This window comes from Megalopta genalis, chromosome 9 (genome assembly GCF_051020955.1).
Source record: "Megalopta genalis isolate 19385.01 chromosome 9, iyMegGena1_principal, whole genome shotgun sequence".
NCBI lineage: Eukaryota > Metazoa > Arthropoda > Insecta > Hymenoptera > Halictidae > Megalopta > Megalopta genalis.
In genome coordinates, this window is record NC_135021.1 from 13,072,383 (window position 1) to 13,088,687 (window position 16,305).

Here is a 16,305-nt window from a genome sequence, read left to right on the forward strand (position 1 = left end):
CTAATACTCGAACACTTTTCAAAACGCAATCATTTTTTTAGAACTGGACTAAACGACTTGAATTTTTTTTTTGACGATAGAGCGACCAGTGTATTAGACCATAACTAGAATGCTTTCTTCAAAGGTTGCTATTGCTTAGAATGATGAAAGAAAATAAAAAAGACTCTTGTTCCTGAATCTTTTTGTCTGAGCCAACAACGAAAATTTAAAAAATTTATTTCGTAGATCTCTTTAAATTGTATACATGTTAAAAATTTCACTGAAATCGCTTGTCCTTCGTATGAACTGTAAACAATTAAAGATCGTAAAAATCGCAGCACGCATCAAGCTGGTTCCTGCGCCACCTCCTTTAGCTAATAATAAAATAATTAAATAACGAAAAACAAAAAAACCGCAAAATACGTATTCTCTAGTCTAACACGAGCCTAACTAGTTATGTTTATATTTGGCCCGACTAATGCACCACGGCTCTCATTTCTGACCCGTTTTTTTTTACCGCGTCTCTCGGATGTGATAATAATTTCTGGCCCGATTATCCGACCACGTCTCTCAGACGTGGTTGTAGGGCAAAGGGTTAATCCTATTCAACCTTTGTCAGCCTGTTCTCAAAACCTAATTTATCTCATCGCATGGAACAGACCGAGTCGCGAGAGTTCAACGAGTTTGATAGACTTAAATGGAGCTCTTTTTTTGGAAAATAAAACACTGTCGCAAGACGGGACGATGGAAAATTGAACTAATAAAATCTTTCGCAAACGACAAACAAGATCGACCCTTTCGTCATCTACGTAAAGGGACCAATTAACCCTTCGCACTTGCGCGGCTACTCTGACCCAAAAAATTTCATAGAATGACAATCTTTTATTTAGTCAAATTAAAATTGAGAAATTAAGTAGTATAATGACAACAATTTCGACAACGTCGTTATGTCTTGCGGATTCTAATGAAGGTAGGATGAAGTATTAGGTTAGCGTACAAATTAATTTTCAAAACTAGGCAAATAATTCTGTCACCCACATAGCAATAACGCGACAGTCAAAATGTTTAAGATTACTATACTACGTTCCTGTATAATTTTGACAGTTATATTTTAAAAAAAACTATTAAAAATACAGTTATTGTAGCACCCATAAGTTGCTATAAATCGTGTAAAATAGATATACTATAGGTCAGAATTTCCGGATTTCAGATTAAAACAGCTTCTAGTGCAAAGGGTTAATATCAGCGTTTAGACTAGAACTGCTAAGTCGATCAAAATAACTGGTTTCTGATATTTTCTTTCAATAAACTTTTTTATACAAGCATATATTATAATAGAAATCGTTCGAAGTTCAAATAAAACCAATTTTGTTACTATTATGATATACAGTGGCCCACAAAAGTGTTCGTATACCTTTTAAAATGCAATAACTATCTTAAAACTGAACTAAATGACTTGAGTTATTTTTTTGATGATAGAGGAACTAGTGTACTAGACGATAGCTGAAATGCTGATTCTTTTAATTTTACTATAAACTTGGAATGACAAAAAAATAAAAATCTCTCGTTTACAACTTTTTCATCTGAGCCTATAACGAAAATTTTAAAAGTGTCTTTCATAGATCTCGGTGACTTATATGCATATTGAAAATTTTATCGAAATCGATTCACGTTGTTATGAGTTTCATCACGATTTTGACTAAAAACTGTAAGAAATCTGCAGTTTTTTAAATCCTTCAACACCTGTAGCTCGAGAAGGCTCTAAGGCTCTAAGAAGGCATTTTTTAAATTTTTGTTACAGGCTCAGATAAAAGAATTAAAAAACGAGGGTTTTTAATTTTTTTCTTTTTATTCCAAGTAATAGCAAAATTAAAAAAGAAAGCTTTTTAGTTATCGTCTAGTAGACTGGTCCTTTATCACCTAAAAAAATTCAAATCATTTGGTTCAGTTTTGTAAAAGTTTATTATTTATTATTATTTATTATTACTTATTATTATTTATCATTTAGTTTACTTATTATTTAAAAGGTGTACGAACACTTTTGTGGCCAACTGACTAACTGCGTTAGTCATATTAAGGATTTCGTAGCTCCAGTGTTAATCAGCTTAAATATCGCCATCCAGATAATGGAATCGCAAAATTACCCATGAATAGAAATCGATGCGCAGAACACGGCGAAGAAGATCGTTCTGCGAAACAAGCGAGGCATGATTATGCGGATTGCGTTTGGTTAGCCACCCGGTACATCCCGGCTATGCGGTATACAATTCCGTCTATTGCATGTTAATTTCTCTATTGTCAGATAGCAATTTGGTGATAACACGGTGACAGGGAACAAACGCAGTGGTGGCAGTGGCGCGTCGTTAATTGGCCACCGCCACCGTCCGGCCAATTACTGTCCGATACTACTTGCGCTGGCAGACTCTAGCTGCGAGCGACGACAAACTGTCCGGGGAAAAAAGCAACGCGATAGCAAGAGAAACAGCATTATCCGGTGATCACGCTTAGAAGTACTCTGTTCCGAATTCGCTACACTATTTTATTTTCTAATTCTTTCACGAGAGGTGAACGAACCATCCTGAGGTGACTGCGAACAGATGCAGATCGTGCATTTCTTCCAGTGCGATTTTTTTACGAGAAATTCCAACCTTATCGATTAACACGTTCCGTGCCACGTGTACCATCGATGGTACACGCTTGCATGTTTACTTAGTGAACTGAACAAATTGTTTACAAGAAATTTAGAACCGAAGAATCAATTTCCACCGCAAGAATGGGCGTTGATAAGTTTTTGTTACGTTGTTATGTGTACGAGAATTAATAATTGCACGTAATACATCAAGTTTTAGTAAAATATCAAAGTGTGAAGATTCGAGTAAAAAAAGCTCGGCACGGAACGTGTTAATACGACTTTCGGCTACGAAGGCAAATTTATCCGAGGTTTAAATGTTACAAAATAGCGGAATCATTCAAAAAACTGTGCCGGTTTCGTCACCTTATTTCTTACGGCATCGATTGCTAAGCGTCATCGTTGCAAGCGACTGGGATTTTAACATTGAACAATTTTTATCGATTTGCAGATAACAATTTGTCGTTCGACACACAGCACAAGGATTTTCAAAAATATTAATTACTATAGAAATAACAGCAATCTAAAGTGGAAAGGCACCGTTGGTGCCAGAGAAGTTCGACGAATTTCGCATTTCATTTCGAAGATCTCGTTATCGAAAATTCCAAAAAATCTACTCAAGTCCTGTACAATATATTCGAAATATTCGAGGTGCAGGCTGTGCACCGGGAACTCTGGCGAAATTGATTAAAAAAGCAAATTCTATTTTTTCCAACCGCCGGCGGTATCCAGCCCCGTCGGGGCAACATTCTTCACCGGGTTTAGGCGTCTGTTTCCGGAGCGGTGTTAAATAAATTTCGTCGTAAGGGGGAATAACTCACGTGGCGGGAAGATTGAGGAAAATCAAGGTTCTCGGGAGAGAGAGAAGAGCGAGAAAGAGGGAGATCAGATGACGCGCTCCACGTAAGTACGCAATCGGAGGAACTCGCGCAATTAGTGTTCCTTGGAAACGATCTGCCGGAAAAGATTTAAGGACGTGCCGTTGCAGGAGGGAGGGGATAAGGTGGTAGGAGGCCGGGACGGAAATTGGTCGAGCGTAAAACGCTGGAAAGCAACGGCTGTGCAGCGAGATGAGGGTTGAAGCCGTGCCAAAAGTCTTCCCGTACCCGCGAGACCGGCTCCTCCAGAATGAAAAATTGTTAATTCCATCGCAATCCTCTTATCGGAATACGCATTCCGCTGATGGTTACCATGGACGATTAAGAGATCCGCCATATTTTCTCCGGTACTGTTCCCGGCGGTTTAGCATCTCTTTTGCTACGCGTACTTATTGTTATTGTTGGAATTTCAACGATGACCCACCTAACAGTTTTATGGCCCCTTGCGAGGGTGAGCCGTTGCCTACAGAGGCCCAGGTGGGCCCAGACGACAGTTCAAAAGTAGACACCGAACCGTGAGGTTGTCACCTCGGGATTTCACCAACACCAGATTTCTGTATCTCTGTAGTTTTGCAATATATCACCATCACTTATTTTACTGGATACGCGAATGTTCTGGAGTAGAATTTGTAACTCTAAATAAAGTACTTTTGAGTATCCTTTCATTCTACAACAGTTATCTATGAAAATTTACAACTGCTTCTTGCGGATATTTATTTATCGGTAGACTGTGGAATTTATGCATTTACGACAAATATGACTGAATGAAAATAAACACTGATACTATTACAAAAATTCTGTAATTTGATCACGTTGTTTACAACTCGTGAAATTTATTCAAAACGGAAATCAACGTTTACGCAGCTCCTGTTTCTTGCAACAGGTGCGTAAAATTTTTGTTTTGCATAATCTTCCCTAATCGTTCCTCTGTGCAGACTGTTGTGACTGTTCTGACGTCATGCTCGTGACATTGACACCACTCTGGCCGAATATTGCAAATATCTCCGCAATAACTGCAAAACGGATATTTCTACAACCGAAGCCCAGAAGTTTAGTCTTTTCGGAATCTAAGTTTTCCACTTGTGAGAACTGCACACTTCGATATTAACCCTAGAAAGATAACCATATGACAACGTACGTAAAAGATAACCATACGCTTCAGAGGCGCATGCTTTTCTAAGGCGTCAATTTTACACTAACAATGGATATTTATTTAAGTTAATCTAGTCATTTTAAAGGTTTGGCATTATTGTAAAAATAAAATGCATTTATATTATATTTTTTTATATTTTAAGTAATTTTAAACTTAAATCACTAGATCTCTATGAAAAATTAACAAAAATCAACAGTCTTCGCAGGCGCCTCTGCGACGTAGGTTATCTTTCTCGGGTTAAAGCGTCAGTTTTAGTGGATGTAAACCTCCAAAACTAATATACGTATATGGCTTTTCTTTTCTGTGTGGGTTGTCATAGTGTGCGGCGAGTCCCGCTCTTTTACTTAAGATGGCTGTTAAGATGAATGTAGACACCCGATTATATGAAAAACTGGTTGTCTCCCGTCGAGCTCGTGTGAATGAAATGAAGTGCTATGTTGTACCTCGAAAAGGGCCCTATACATATATTTGCAACACTGATGATATCGTTCTATCGTGAAAGAATTAAGACGTTTAATCGACAATGAATGCATGAACGAGTCGTTTAATACTAGATTTACGGAACCCGTCAAAATGATGGGTTTTTTTCTAATTTACGATTCTTCATATCGTAAAGATACATTTATGAGTTATTTGTTCAGTTTATATGTTACTCACGGCGAATGTTACAATAACACTTGTTAAAAATCAGAGTAAATATCTGATTGTTAAATTTTATAAACTAATATAAATCAGCTGTATTTTGTGCTCCGTAAATCTAGCGTTGAAGTAAAAATGGAGAACTGAATTCTTTGCTAAGTTGATTTCATATTATCAAATCGTATGTTAATTTAATATTTCATTCGATCTTTTCTTATTACTTTCTGTTAAAGCTTGAAAGTGGCTAACATAAAACTATTGCAACAATTGTTTCTGTTATCGTATTTTACAGAATGTTTCATTCATCCTTCATAGTCCACGAGTTATCTTCTTTGACTTACATTGATCCACACCATTTCTCTTTCCAACGGCTCAAAAACAAGGACAATCAACTGTTCTCTTCGAGAATGTTTGAAAATGTCAAATTCGCGCTAGTTAGATCCGATCGATCCCTGTTAATCGAAAGCAGTCTCGAAACGTCCCATCGAAAAAAGGGACCGAAATTCTTCGTACATCGAACGAACAGCCGTCGGAATTACGAGTCAGGAGTGTCGGGGTGTTGTGCCAAGAATGCGCGAAGGGAAAAACGAGAACGTGAAGAAACCGGAGATAGGAGTGCATTTTCTTTTCTTTGTCACTCCTCGTTCCGCTTTTGTCGCGGGAACAGGCGAAACGGAGCAGAGGGTGAAGGAGGTGCGGAGGGAGACGACATGTAATTCCGTCGGAATAAAGAAAACGGGAGAGAGAGAGAGAGAGAGAGAGAGAGAGAAAAAGAAAGAGAGAAAAAGAAAGTAAGTCTGACCTTTGTAATAAAAGAGGCAGTACTCGGAGAGGACGAACCACCGTTTCTTCCAGAGCATGAGACCCTCGGAGCCCTGTTTGTGTAGCCAGCCCTGAAGGGCGACCGGGGCTGAGAGTGGCCTCTTCGCGGCCGGCGATCGCAAACCCTGCGAGCCGCTTCGTCTGCGAACGCCCGACACCGACGCCGCCACCACCCCCGAGCCATCGTTCTTGCTGCGCACCTGCACAGGCACGGGAAGTGGCGCCGCCTGGACAACCTGCAATCACCGTTTACATTCCATTAGCAAATTGCTGCCTGACGTCGCGCAATTCGAGCCCATTCTACTGTTCGAAAGGCCTGGCCGAGACATATCCTGCGAGATGTCCTGTCGAGCTAAAGCACTGTTTCTGGGGCTTCGAATAGGTCTTCGGGTTTAATCATTATTTTAAGGGAGGGAGGAAGGGGTAAATTGTCAGATATTTCTGGCAGTTCAAATAATCCTGCGAGCGAAATTATTTCTGGTGATGAAAATAGATCTACGAACTCAAGTATTTGCGGGGTTTCGAATAGATCTGCGGGCTCGATAAATATTTCTGGAAGTTCGAATAGGCCTGCGAGGTCGATAATTATTTCTGGGAATTCGAATAGACCTGCGGGGCTCGATTGTTATTTCTGACGATCCATGTAGTCGGGACGAATAATTATTTCTGTCGGTCCAAATTTTCCGCCGGGCTCGATAAATATTTCTGTCGGTCCAAATAGTCCGTTGGGTTGAATAATTATTTCCGACGGTCCAAATAGTCCGTCGGATTCGATAATTATTTCTGACAATCCAAATAGTCGGGCTCGATAATTATTTCTGCGGGGTTCGAACAGTCCTGCGATCTCAATAATTATTTCTGGAATGGAAGTAGTCCTACGGGCCTAATAATTATTTTTCAAGGGTTCGTACAATCCTACGAGCCTAATAATTATTTTTCAAGAATTCATGTAATCCTAGGGGCTCAATAATTACTTTTGCGGGCTTTGAATAGTTCTGCGAACTCAATAATTATTTATTATAAATATAATTGTTTATTAGGTGCAAGCAGTCCTGCAAACTTAATACAGTAATTTAACCCAGAAATATTCGGAGATCGGAATTGAAACCGGCAGATTTGAGAATACTAAGTCGCGATTTGGCAGTCGCCAGTTGGCAAAAAAAGGCAGCAGCCAGCATGCCGGTGTATATATTAATGTGAATACATAGTAACGTTAGAATAAAAACGATGACTTAACTTTTTCATTTTTAATTTTTTGCAATTCAGAGGCTACATGACACGATTCGAAAGCAATTCGGAGACCACAAGACACGATTCGAAGGCTTGTAGGTTTTATCTGACTCGCACCCAAACATTTTGTAAACATTTTGTATTGTCTTACAGGAACTCCGTCGATCCTTGGCATCGACGTAGCAATAAATTACATAGGCGCAGGACTAGCGCGGGGTAAACCGAAATTTGGCATTTCCGGGAGAAACTACTGTAATTATTTCTGGAATTCGCGCTCAAGTGTCTCTGGGGATTGCAAGTTTAACAATTATTTCTGGTTATCAAATAGTCTTCGAATCTCAAACCTATACATATGTGCTTATGTGCAATATTGACAATTGTACCCCCATCAACTCATGACATCTACAGTAAATTCTTCCTAATACGCACTTAGAACTAGCGCGGGGAATTCATAGCAACCCGAAATTTGGCATTTCCGGGAGAAATTACTGTAATTATTTTTGGAATTCGCGCTCAAGTGTCTCTGGAAATTGCAAGTTTAACAATTATTTCTGGTTATCAAATAGCCTTCGAATCTCAAACCTATACATATATGCTTATGTGCAATATTGACAATTGTACTCCCATCAACTCATGACATCTACAGTAAATTCTTCCTAATACGCACTTAGAACTAGCGCGGGGAATTCATAGCAACCCGAAATTTGGCATTTCCGGGAGAAACTACTGTAGTTATTTCTGGAATTCGCGCTCAAATGTCTCTGAAGATTGCAAGTTTAACAATTATTTCTGGTTATCAAATAGTCTTCGAATCTCAAACCTATACATATATGCTTATGTGCAATATTGACAATTGTACCCCCATCAACTCATGACAACTACAGTAAATTCTACAGTAGAGTAATACAGTATTATATATATAGTAGTAATTCTATATAGTATATATATATACTACTACTATATTACTATACTACTATACTACTACTATACTACTATATATATATATATATTTTTATAATTTTCCATTTTTTTTACTGTAGAATTACTACTATATATATAGTAGTAATTCTACAGTAAAAAAAATGGAAAATTTGGGAAGAGGAGATACGATTATTCGAGCCTTGCAGCTCGTTTTTACAGTTGTTGACAATCGGTAATTACAAAAACGAGCCGCAAAATTCGCCGCAATCGAATAATCGTATCTCCTCTTCCCAAATTGTCCAGTTTTGTGCACAATCGAAGCGCGAATTAGGGAGAATTTACTGTATCCCCATAGTCTAACAACTAAAGTTTACCTATAGTATAAATGACATGCACAAACAGTCCGCGACAAGAAAACATAAGAAGAATTTGTCGAAAGGAGGATAGATACATAAACCATGGTGTAAATGGCCACTTGAATATGGCTATCGAGAGGGGAGATGCGTGTAAATGGGGCGGGCTTCGTGACGAAGCCGTCTGATTTAGGATCGCCGTGAAGAGCGGTAGGTAGATCAGGTAAACATTTACCGAGGGAACTTCTTCTAATAAATATTCAGTGACGGGGAGAATACGGTGGGGCAAAAGCAACAAACGTTGACATCGGTCATTACCCTTCCGACAAATTCGTTTCTCGAGCGAACTAGTTTAACCCTAGAAAGATAACCATATGACAACGTACGTAAAAGATAACCATACGCTTCAGAGGCGCATGCTTTTCTAAGGCGTCAATTTTATACTAACAATGGATATTTATTTAAGTTAATCTAGTCATTTTAAAGGTTTGGCATTATTGTAAAAATAAGATGCATTTATATTATATTTTTTTATATTTTAAGTAATTTTAAACTTAAATCACTAGACCTCTATGAAAACGGTGCAGTCAGTTGTTTATTTCGCAGGCGCCTCTGCGACGTAGGTTATCTTTCTCGGGTTAACCCTCGACCGAACTGCCAATTACCGCCAGTTATTGATTCAGCAAATATTGCATATTTCGAAATTGACGAGTGCAAGTAAATTTACGTTGAAACATTGCAAATTTGATGAGGTAATAGAGGATCGCATGAGTCTTTAAACGATTACATTGCCGTAGGTTGACGATAATCCGGTTACGGGTTGAGAGAGTAGGTCGCGGATGTAACGATACAAAAGGTGAGTCGGTTGAATCATGTCCGACGATAAAATTGTGTAACTCTGTATACGATTGCAATCGGAAATTAAAAACACAATAGGATCTCGTGCAACTCGATAGACCTGTAACGCGAACTATTCAATTTCGACACTGAAATGATCAATAACTGTTGGCACCTGTCCTCTTGCAATAAAACGATATATTTTTCCTTTCATTGGCAAATAAAAACCTTTCCGCAACACGAAATCGAACTGCATTGTACTGACTATTGTACGATGTACCGTGTGATATTCTTTTTAATTAAAATATCAACTACTGTGCACGGAATACCGGTCGTTCCGTGTCGATATTTGTTATACTGTTCGAGTACATCAAATGCGCTTTGAACTTTGAATTCCCGAAACTCGGAAAGTTTAAACAATATCGGGAAACGAATTATACGTCGGAAGATGCAATCCTCCGATCGCAATGTTAACAAAGCCACTCTCGGTCTGTGATCGAGCACGAAGCAACCGAAATTCCGGTAAATAATTCCAGACGGCCCGGCTCGACCCGACCCGACCCGACCCGACCCGACCCGGTCAGGTTAGAAACTCAGTTAAGTCGATTGATTGCTCCGACTGCAGAGGTCAGCGAACACACAACCGACCGGTCTCAATTTTTCCTCGATTTTCCGCGGGAAATCCGAGACTCCGGCTAACGATGCCGGACCCGATCGCGTCCCGCCGATTTTTCTCTGGAAAAACACTTGTCTTCTCCTCGAATTAAAAGTCTTTCGCCGAGGCACGCGGAGTTCGCGAACTCCGGGAGCGATTTTTTCGTCGTTTTGCTCAATTAGATCGGAACCGAGAATCGGGAACCGTCTCGAAAAATCGAGTCGGAACCGATCTAATTTGTCGACAATTCGCGACGCGAGCAACTTCCGATCAAGCGGACGCACGGAGTGGTCCGGATCAAAGAGTTTAATGACATTTCGATCGAACTTTCGAACTCGGAGGAGTATCCCCCCGAAAAATTTTACTGGAGATCGCCGAGGAACAATCGCTTCCCGATTCGGAATGTTTATATTAACCCTTTGCACTCGAGGGCTCCGGAGCGGAGCCATTTAAAATTTGTCTTCAAACTCGAGGGCTCCGCTACGGAGACAATGTAAATAATTTTCAGTTTTTAACATAAGAACAAAAACAAATCGTAAAAATTAGTTATAGGATGTTTCGCTGTTGGTGACAAATGACGTTTGTATCCATAAACAATTTAAAAAATAATAACATACAACGATGACTTTTCTTTTAATGCTTATGTCATGAACTTACATGTGAATATGATCTTTTCACTAAAATGGCTTCGAGTTGCTGGTAATATGACTCAAAAAAAAACTTCGAGTGCAAAGGGTTAATTTCGTCGATTTAATTGATTGTTAGAGACGACGGTGAAATTCCTAAAAGCGCGAAATATTGTCTTTACGATAGATAATAAACGTTGTTTACTGAGATCGACAGTCCGAAAATTCTAGCACTCCTAATCATTAACAAAATATTGCAGACCTCTATCTACCCTGTCAGCAATGTTCCCAAGAAATTGACAGGTCTTTTTTCGACTTCCCAACTCTGTCCAAATGAAACAATCGCATCGGTCGACTAATGACTATGATTAAACGAGTGCAGAGCGGCATCGTATCGAAGATGCTCGCGAAAGGTTAACACGTTCCGTGCCGAGCTTTTTTTACTCGAATCTTCACACTTTGATATTTTACTAAAACTTGATGTATTAGGTGCAATTATTAATTCTCGTACACATAACAACGTAACAAAAACTTATCAACGCCCATTCTTGCGGTGGAAATTGATTCTTCGGTTCTAAATTTCTTGTAAACAATTTGTTCAGTTCACTAAGTAAACATGCAAGCGTGTACCATGGATGGTACACGTGACACGGAACGTGTTAACCATTAGCACTCGGAAGATGTTTTTAAAAATAAATACCTGCCAGCAACTCGGAGCAAATTTTGCCAAGATTGTGATTCCGTTGTACAAAGTTGAATTAAAATAAAAATCATTGCTCTGCTGTGAACATTATACAGGGTGTCCCAGGTTTTAAATGTTCAAACTTTGTCAGTGTATTCTATGGCACAAAGTAAGAAAAAAATATTATGTAAACATAGGTCATATAGAGCCTTATTAATAAGTTAATCTAAATTATTAAGTTAATGTTAGATTAACTTATTAATAAAGCTCTATATGACCTATGTTTACATAATATTTTTTTCTTACTACATTAACTTAATAATTAATAATTATTAAATTAATATAACAAAGATTCAGAATAGGAATAGTAATCAACTTGCTGTTACCGTGAGCATTGGCTTGAATAGATCAGCACATGCCGTGTGTTTGTGTAAGCTGTGTTTATTAATACATTTCGAAATGTCTACCGTTGTTGACAATACATGGTTGACATCGATCGAAGATCGAATTTCTGACCGTGCGAATTTCGTTTCTATTCTCTTTCATTTCATTGAACGCATTATTAATCCTATTCTGAATTTTTGTTATAACTTCTTAATAAAGCTCTGTATGACCTATGTTTACTGTTGGGATTTGCTAATTGTTTATTCACTAATAATACAATACAAATATGATACAGTGTTTAATAAAGCATCTAGCGGATATAAAATGTACTTTGTGTGAAGAAGAGTGACTGTATGTGAGGTCGCGGAGATACTGTCTGACTGATCGTCTTCTAGGCTGACGAACGCCTCTGTAGTTATATGGGAAGTAGCTACTCGCACTGGAACGTGCAGTCCTTTTATACTATTCCTTCAGAAGGTCGGGCTTGTACCTGCATTTATGAGGCTCGGGGTTGTACCTTTATTTATTGCCCCTGTAGACATGTGTGTGTGTTTGTGTGTGAGTAACGTTGTATATACCAACATTTGCATAACATGTTTCTCTTACTCTGTGCCATAGAATATACTGACAAAGTTTTAACATTAAAACCTGGGACACCCTGTATAGGAATTAATAAATGAAAGATTTTGTACATTTATTTATGTTGTGGCGGCTACCTCCAGACCTGCCAGCAGAGGGCTCCTCTTCCCGCTAGTAGCCGATCCGTTCCGATCCCTATATATACACCGAGACTTCGTCCTACCCTTACGTCTAAGGCAAGGGCCCGCTAGGATAGCCTTACTGATGAGTCCTCTGCAATCTTGTAAAAGATTGCATCAATCACGACTGAACAGTAGGTTAAGCTTGTTAAGTTAAGCAGGGACTACCCAACAGAACATGTCTACCAAGTATTATTATAAGTCTAGTGATAAACTGTATTTGTAATAGTATATTTTTGTTAATCATATTAATAAATTTTATTCAAAAAGAAAAAAAGATGAGTCCTCTAGCGGGCCCCGGACGAAACGTCTCCCCACTCCTTTTCTACTTCCACGACGATCGAACTGCCGCCAAAATGTATTTAACACGATTACCTTAAAAGGTATAATCTAGCGTCGCCGTGTCGGCGACATCCGAGTGCAAAGAGTTAATAATCGGACGAACGACGCGACCGGAAACGTTCGAGGTCCCCGCGAAATCACTCGCGCAGCTGCATTAACTCCGCTCTCTTATCGTGCCGATGTGATCGCGTTAACTTCGAACGACACCGTTAACCTCGACGGAGCCCCGTATCAGACCGTTGGAAACCTTTACAACCATCATAAACCCGTATCGCTGGTATCGATTATCTGCGACTTCCGCCGGGCCCACAGTCGTACAGAAGCCCGAAATCATGGTTAAAACTCTAAAAATCGAAATTGTCCGTGGGAAGGTTTTAACTTGCGGATTGGCTACCTCGATGATGCCTCTACGGGGTGAGAACGACGAAATAAGCCATACTTTTATATCCGAGTGGCAATTGCAGTTCGAACTTCGAGTTTGTTGGACAGCGATTTCTCGCGAGCGTGTGCGACGGTGCAAAGCGTAGAGCTCGTATTTTTTTTTCTTTTTGCAGAAGGCATTATTTTCAGTTCTGTGAAACGGTTATTGTTCCTGCAACATCTTTTAGCGCCATCATATCGAGAATTCTTAATTGTTATATTTGTAAACGTTCCCGATAAACGTTCGAAGATAGATAAACGTTCTAACAATAGTTCTGCATGTTCCAAACGATTTTTGGAATGGCATTTTTAGCAAACGTGAACATGGCACTTGCCACGTTCCTCTTATGAGATTCTTCCCGATGAACATTTTAACACTTTATCGTCCGGTCGTGGTTGAGGCTGCCACTCAGTAAGGACTGGCTTAGTCGCGCGCGCATTTGCTCCCAGTACCGGCTAAATTTTCGCTATTCATTGTGTTGTGCTTATTCCTTTAAAAATAATAATAAATAATAATAATTATTATAATTATAATTCATAAGGATATGGGGAGGTCAGCATACAGGAGGTCAGCTACTAACAAAACAGTAAAGAAGCGAAAACCGTCGATAGCTAAAAGTCGATTAATAGGCTATCGGTCGATAAGCATTGGCAATCGAAAAGCCGATTAATAGGCTAGCGATCGATAAACATTGGCAATCGAAAAGCCGATAAATAGGCTAGCGGTCGATAAAGTGTTAAGATAGTTCTACCTTATGATAGTTCTTTGATTATTTCTCGTGTTTTTCTCATTCATTTTTCAAAGAACGCTCTGACTTGTTCTAAGATATCTTTTAATTGTCTCTGGAAACTGCCTCAACGTGAATTGAAATTTCCAGCGGTTGATTTTGTACGAGTTCCGTTTGAAGTAAGTCGGACATGATCAACTGATGGATAAACTCCGGCTGCAAAACCAACCACATACTTATTCCGGGGGTGTACGTAACGGAAGACTAAAATACATTATAAATTTTCCCCATTGTTCAATACTTGGATTCATAATCTAGTCCACTGAGAGAAATATTTTCGTTACTTTAAACATTCTCGTTCGACGGTTCTTGCTGTGGCAAATTCGTGCATTTCGAATTTTTGCACAGCTCAGAAAAATTAGAAAGCTTACAGATGTTCACTATAGTGATTACTACGACTCTCTAAAATCTAGGAAATATTTTTAGCTAACGTGAGAACTGGGGTACTACTGCAGACGCCCCAAATACTCTACGGTATTTTATAAAAGTAATAAAATCTAACACATTTTACAGTGTGTAATCTTCTAAAAATTAATTTTATAATTTTTATACGTGTTTAATATTGATAATTTATGACATGCAAGTAACAGCAATCGCAGTTTTTATTCATTTATTGACATTTAATATTCGGAAGCTTGTGAAAGCGTTGAGTCTTATGAAATATTCGTAGTGACAGCTGTGAACGCTGATTCGAAAGGCATTTATATTTTGGTAATTAGTAATAAACTATTCATTTTAGCGTTATTTTTCGATAAAGTAATCATTACTTTGACAAAGAAATCCAATATTTTGAGAAGAAGTAAATATTCAAGTTAAAGAATAATAAGTAGAGCTGAAGTTGTCAATGGCGTAAAAGATCTTATTTTCTTTGTCAAAGTTCGCCTTTATAGAAAACCCGCAGTAATACCTATACTTAGTCGGTTAATCTTGCTCTCATCGAATGCTATTGTACATACATCCAGCTGTATTATTAACGGCTCGAGTATCTCTAGAATGATCGATTGGAGAACAAAGGAAATCCGAAGAAAAGAGGGATCGCTTTAATCTCGCGCAGTTTTTCCCAGGTGCTGATTCGACAGGCAACGTATCAATAAAGTATCGTTCGAACCTTTTTGCTGTCCATTCCGGACGTCGAGCTGGTCACCGGCTGGTCGAGCCTGGAACAAAAAGATACGGGGTTCATGAAATAACTGTCTCGATACCTTCACACGTGTGCAATAAAATATAACCGGAGGCAGAGGCAACACGGAAAATTTATCCGATACGTTTATTATTAATTATATCTAAATCAATTTTGGTCGTTCATTCGGTGCCGTTTACGAGGAACGGGCGCGAATAAATTCAATTAAATTCGTTCCACCGCGCCGCGGCAACTCAACCATTTCAATGCTTTATTAAACTCGCGCGTCATAATTTCATCGCCGCATTTAACGCGACAATTTCACTATTTTCTAAATAGATATTTTACGTCACACTTCCTCTTCTTCCATTCTCTCGTTTCCGCACTGTTCAGATAAGACCTGAAACTTGTTATAATATGCGAAATATGGAATTGTGTAGTTAATTATATAGTTAATTAATAAATATTTATATTAAATAATTGTTAAGTAATTATATATATATTATTAAATAATTATATTATATTAAATAATATAGTTAATTTTATAGTTAATATTTAAAGTTGAGTGAATTATAATCAAAAACATTCGCATTTTCGAAAATTTTGTCTTACGCCTTAAAACGTAATTTGTACATGTCAAAATGTTCAATAGACAAGTGAAATCAATTATAAAGTTTGTTCAAATTAACTGAACTCCAAATCATCTTAACAATAAATTCGGTCGGTAAACGATGACACTTCACGTTTCTTGCAACTAGAAAAATATGACTCACGCCACACTATGAGTCTAATCCACTCAATTATTATTATAGCTTCTATAAATTTTTTATATTACATTATTCGGTTCGATGATCAAGGTGGTCGATTTTATGTTATTCAGTTTTAGATCACCAAAATTATAAAAACTAGAAATTTCATAATCCAAGCATAGATTACAATTAGACTGCGGATCATTGTGTAAAATAAAAATTGTACGCATTAGTTGCAAGAGACGGGAACTGCATAAACATTTATTCCCGTTTTGAATAATTTTAACAAGTTCTAAATAATACAATCAAATTGTTAAATGTTCCTAATAGCGTCACTGTT

At 38.3% G+C, this 16,305-nt stretch overlaps 1 protein-coding gene across 11 annotated transcripts in view; it reads right to left on the reverse strand.

The window, feature by feature from the left end:
• The window catches only part of LOC117220757 (uncharacterized), a 376,568-nt gene that overhangs the window by 130,059 nt on the left and 230,204 nt on the right, over positions 1-16,305 (reverse strand). For all 11 annotated transcript variants that reach the window (XR_004490342.2, XM_076524407.1, XM_033471026.2 and 8 more), the window contains 2 exons: positions 15,205-15,253; positions 6,081-6,336 (listed from right to left, as the gene is read on the reverse strand). Coding sequence is in view for 10 of the 11 variants with exons in the window: in XM_033471026.2 (XP_033326917.2) it covers positions 6,081-6,336; positions 15,205-15,253 (305 nt within the window). In the remaining variant the exon portion in view is untranslated. The remainder of the gene's footprint in view (positions 1-6,080; positions 6,337-15,204; positions 15,254-16,305) is intronic.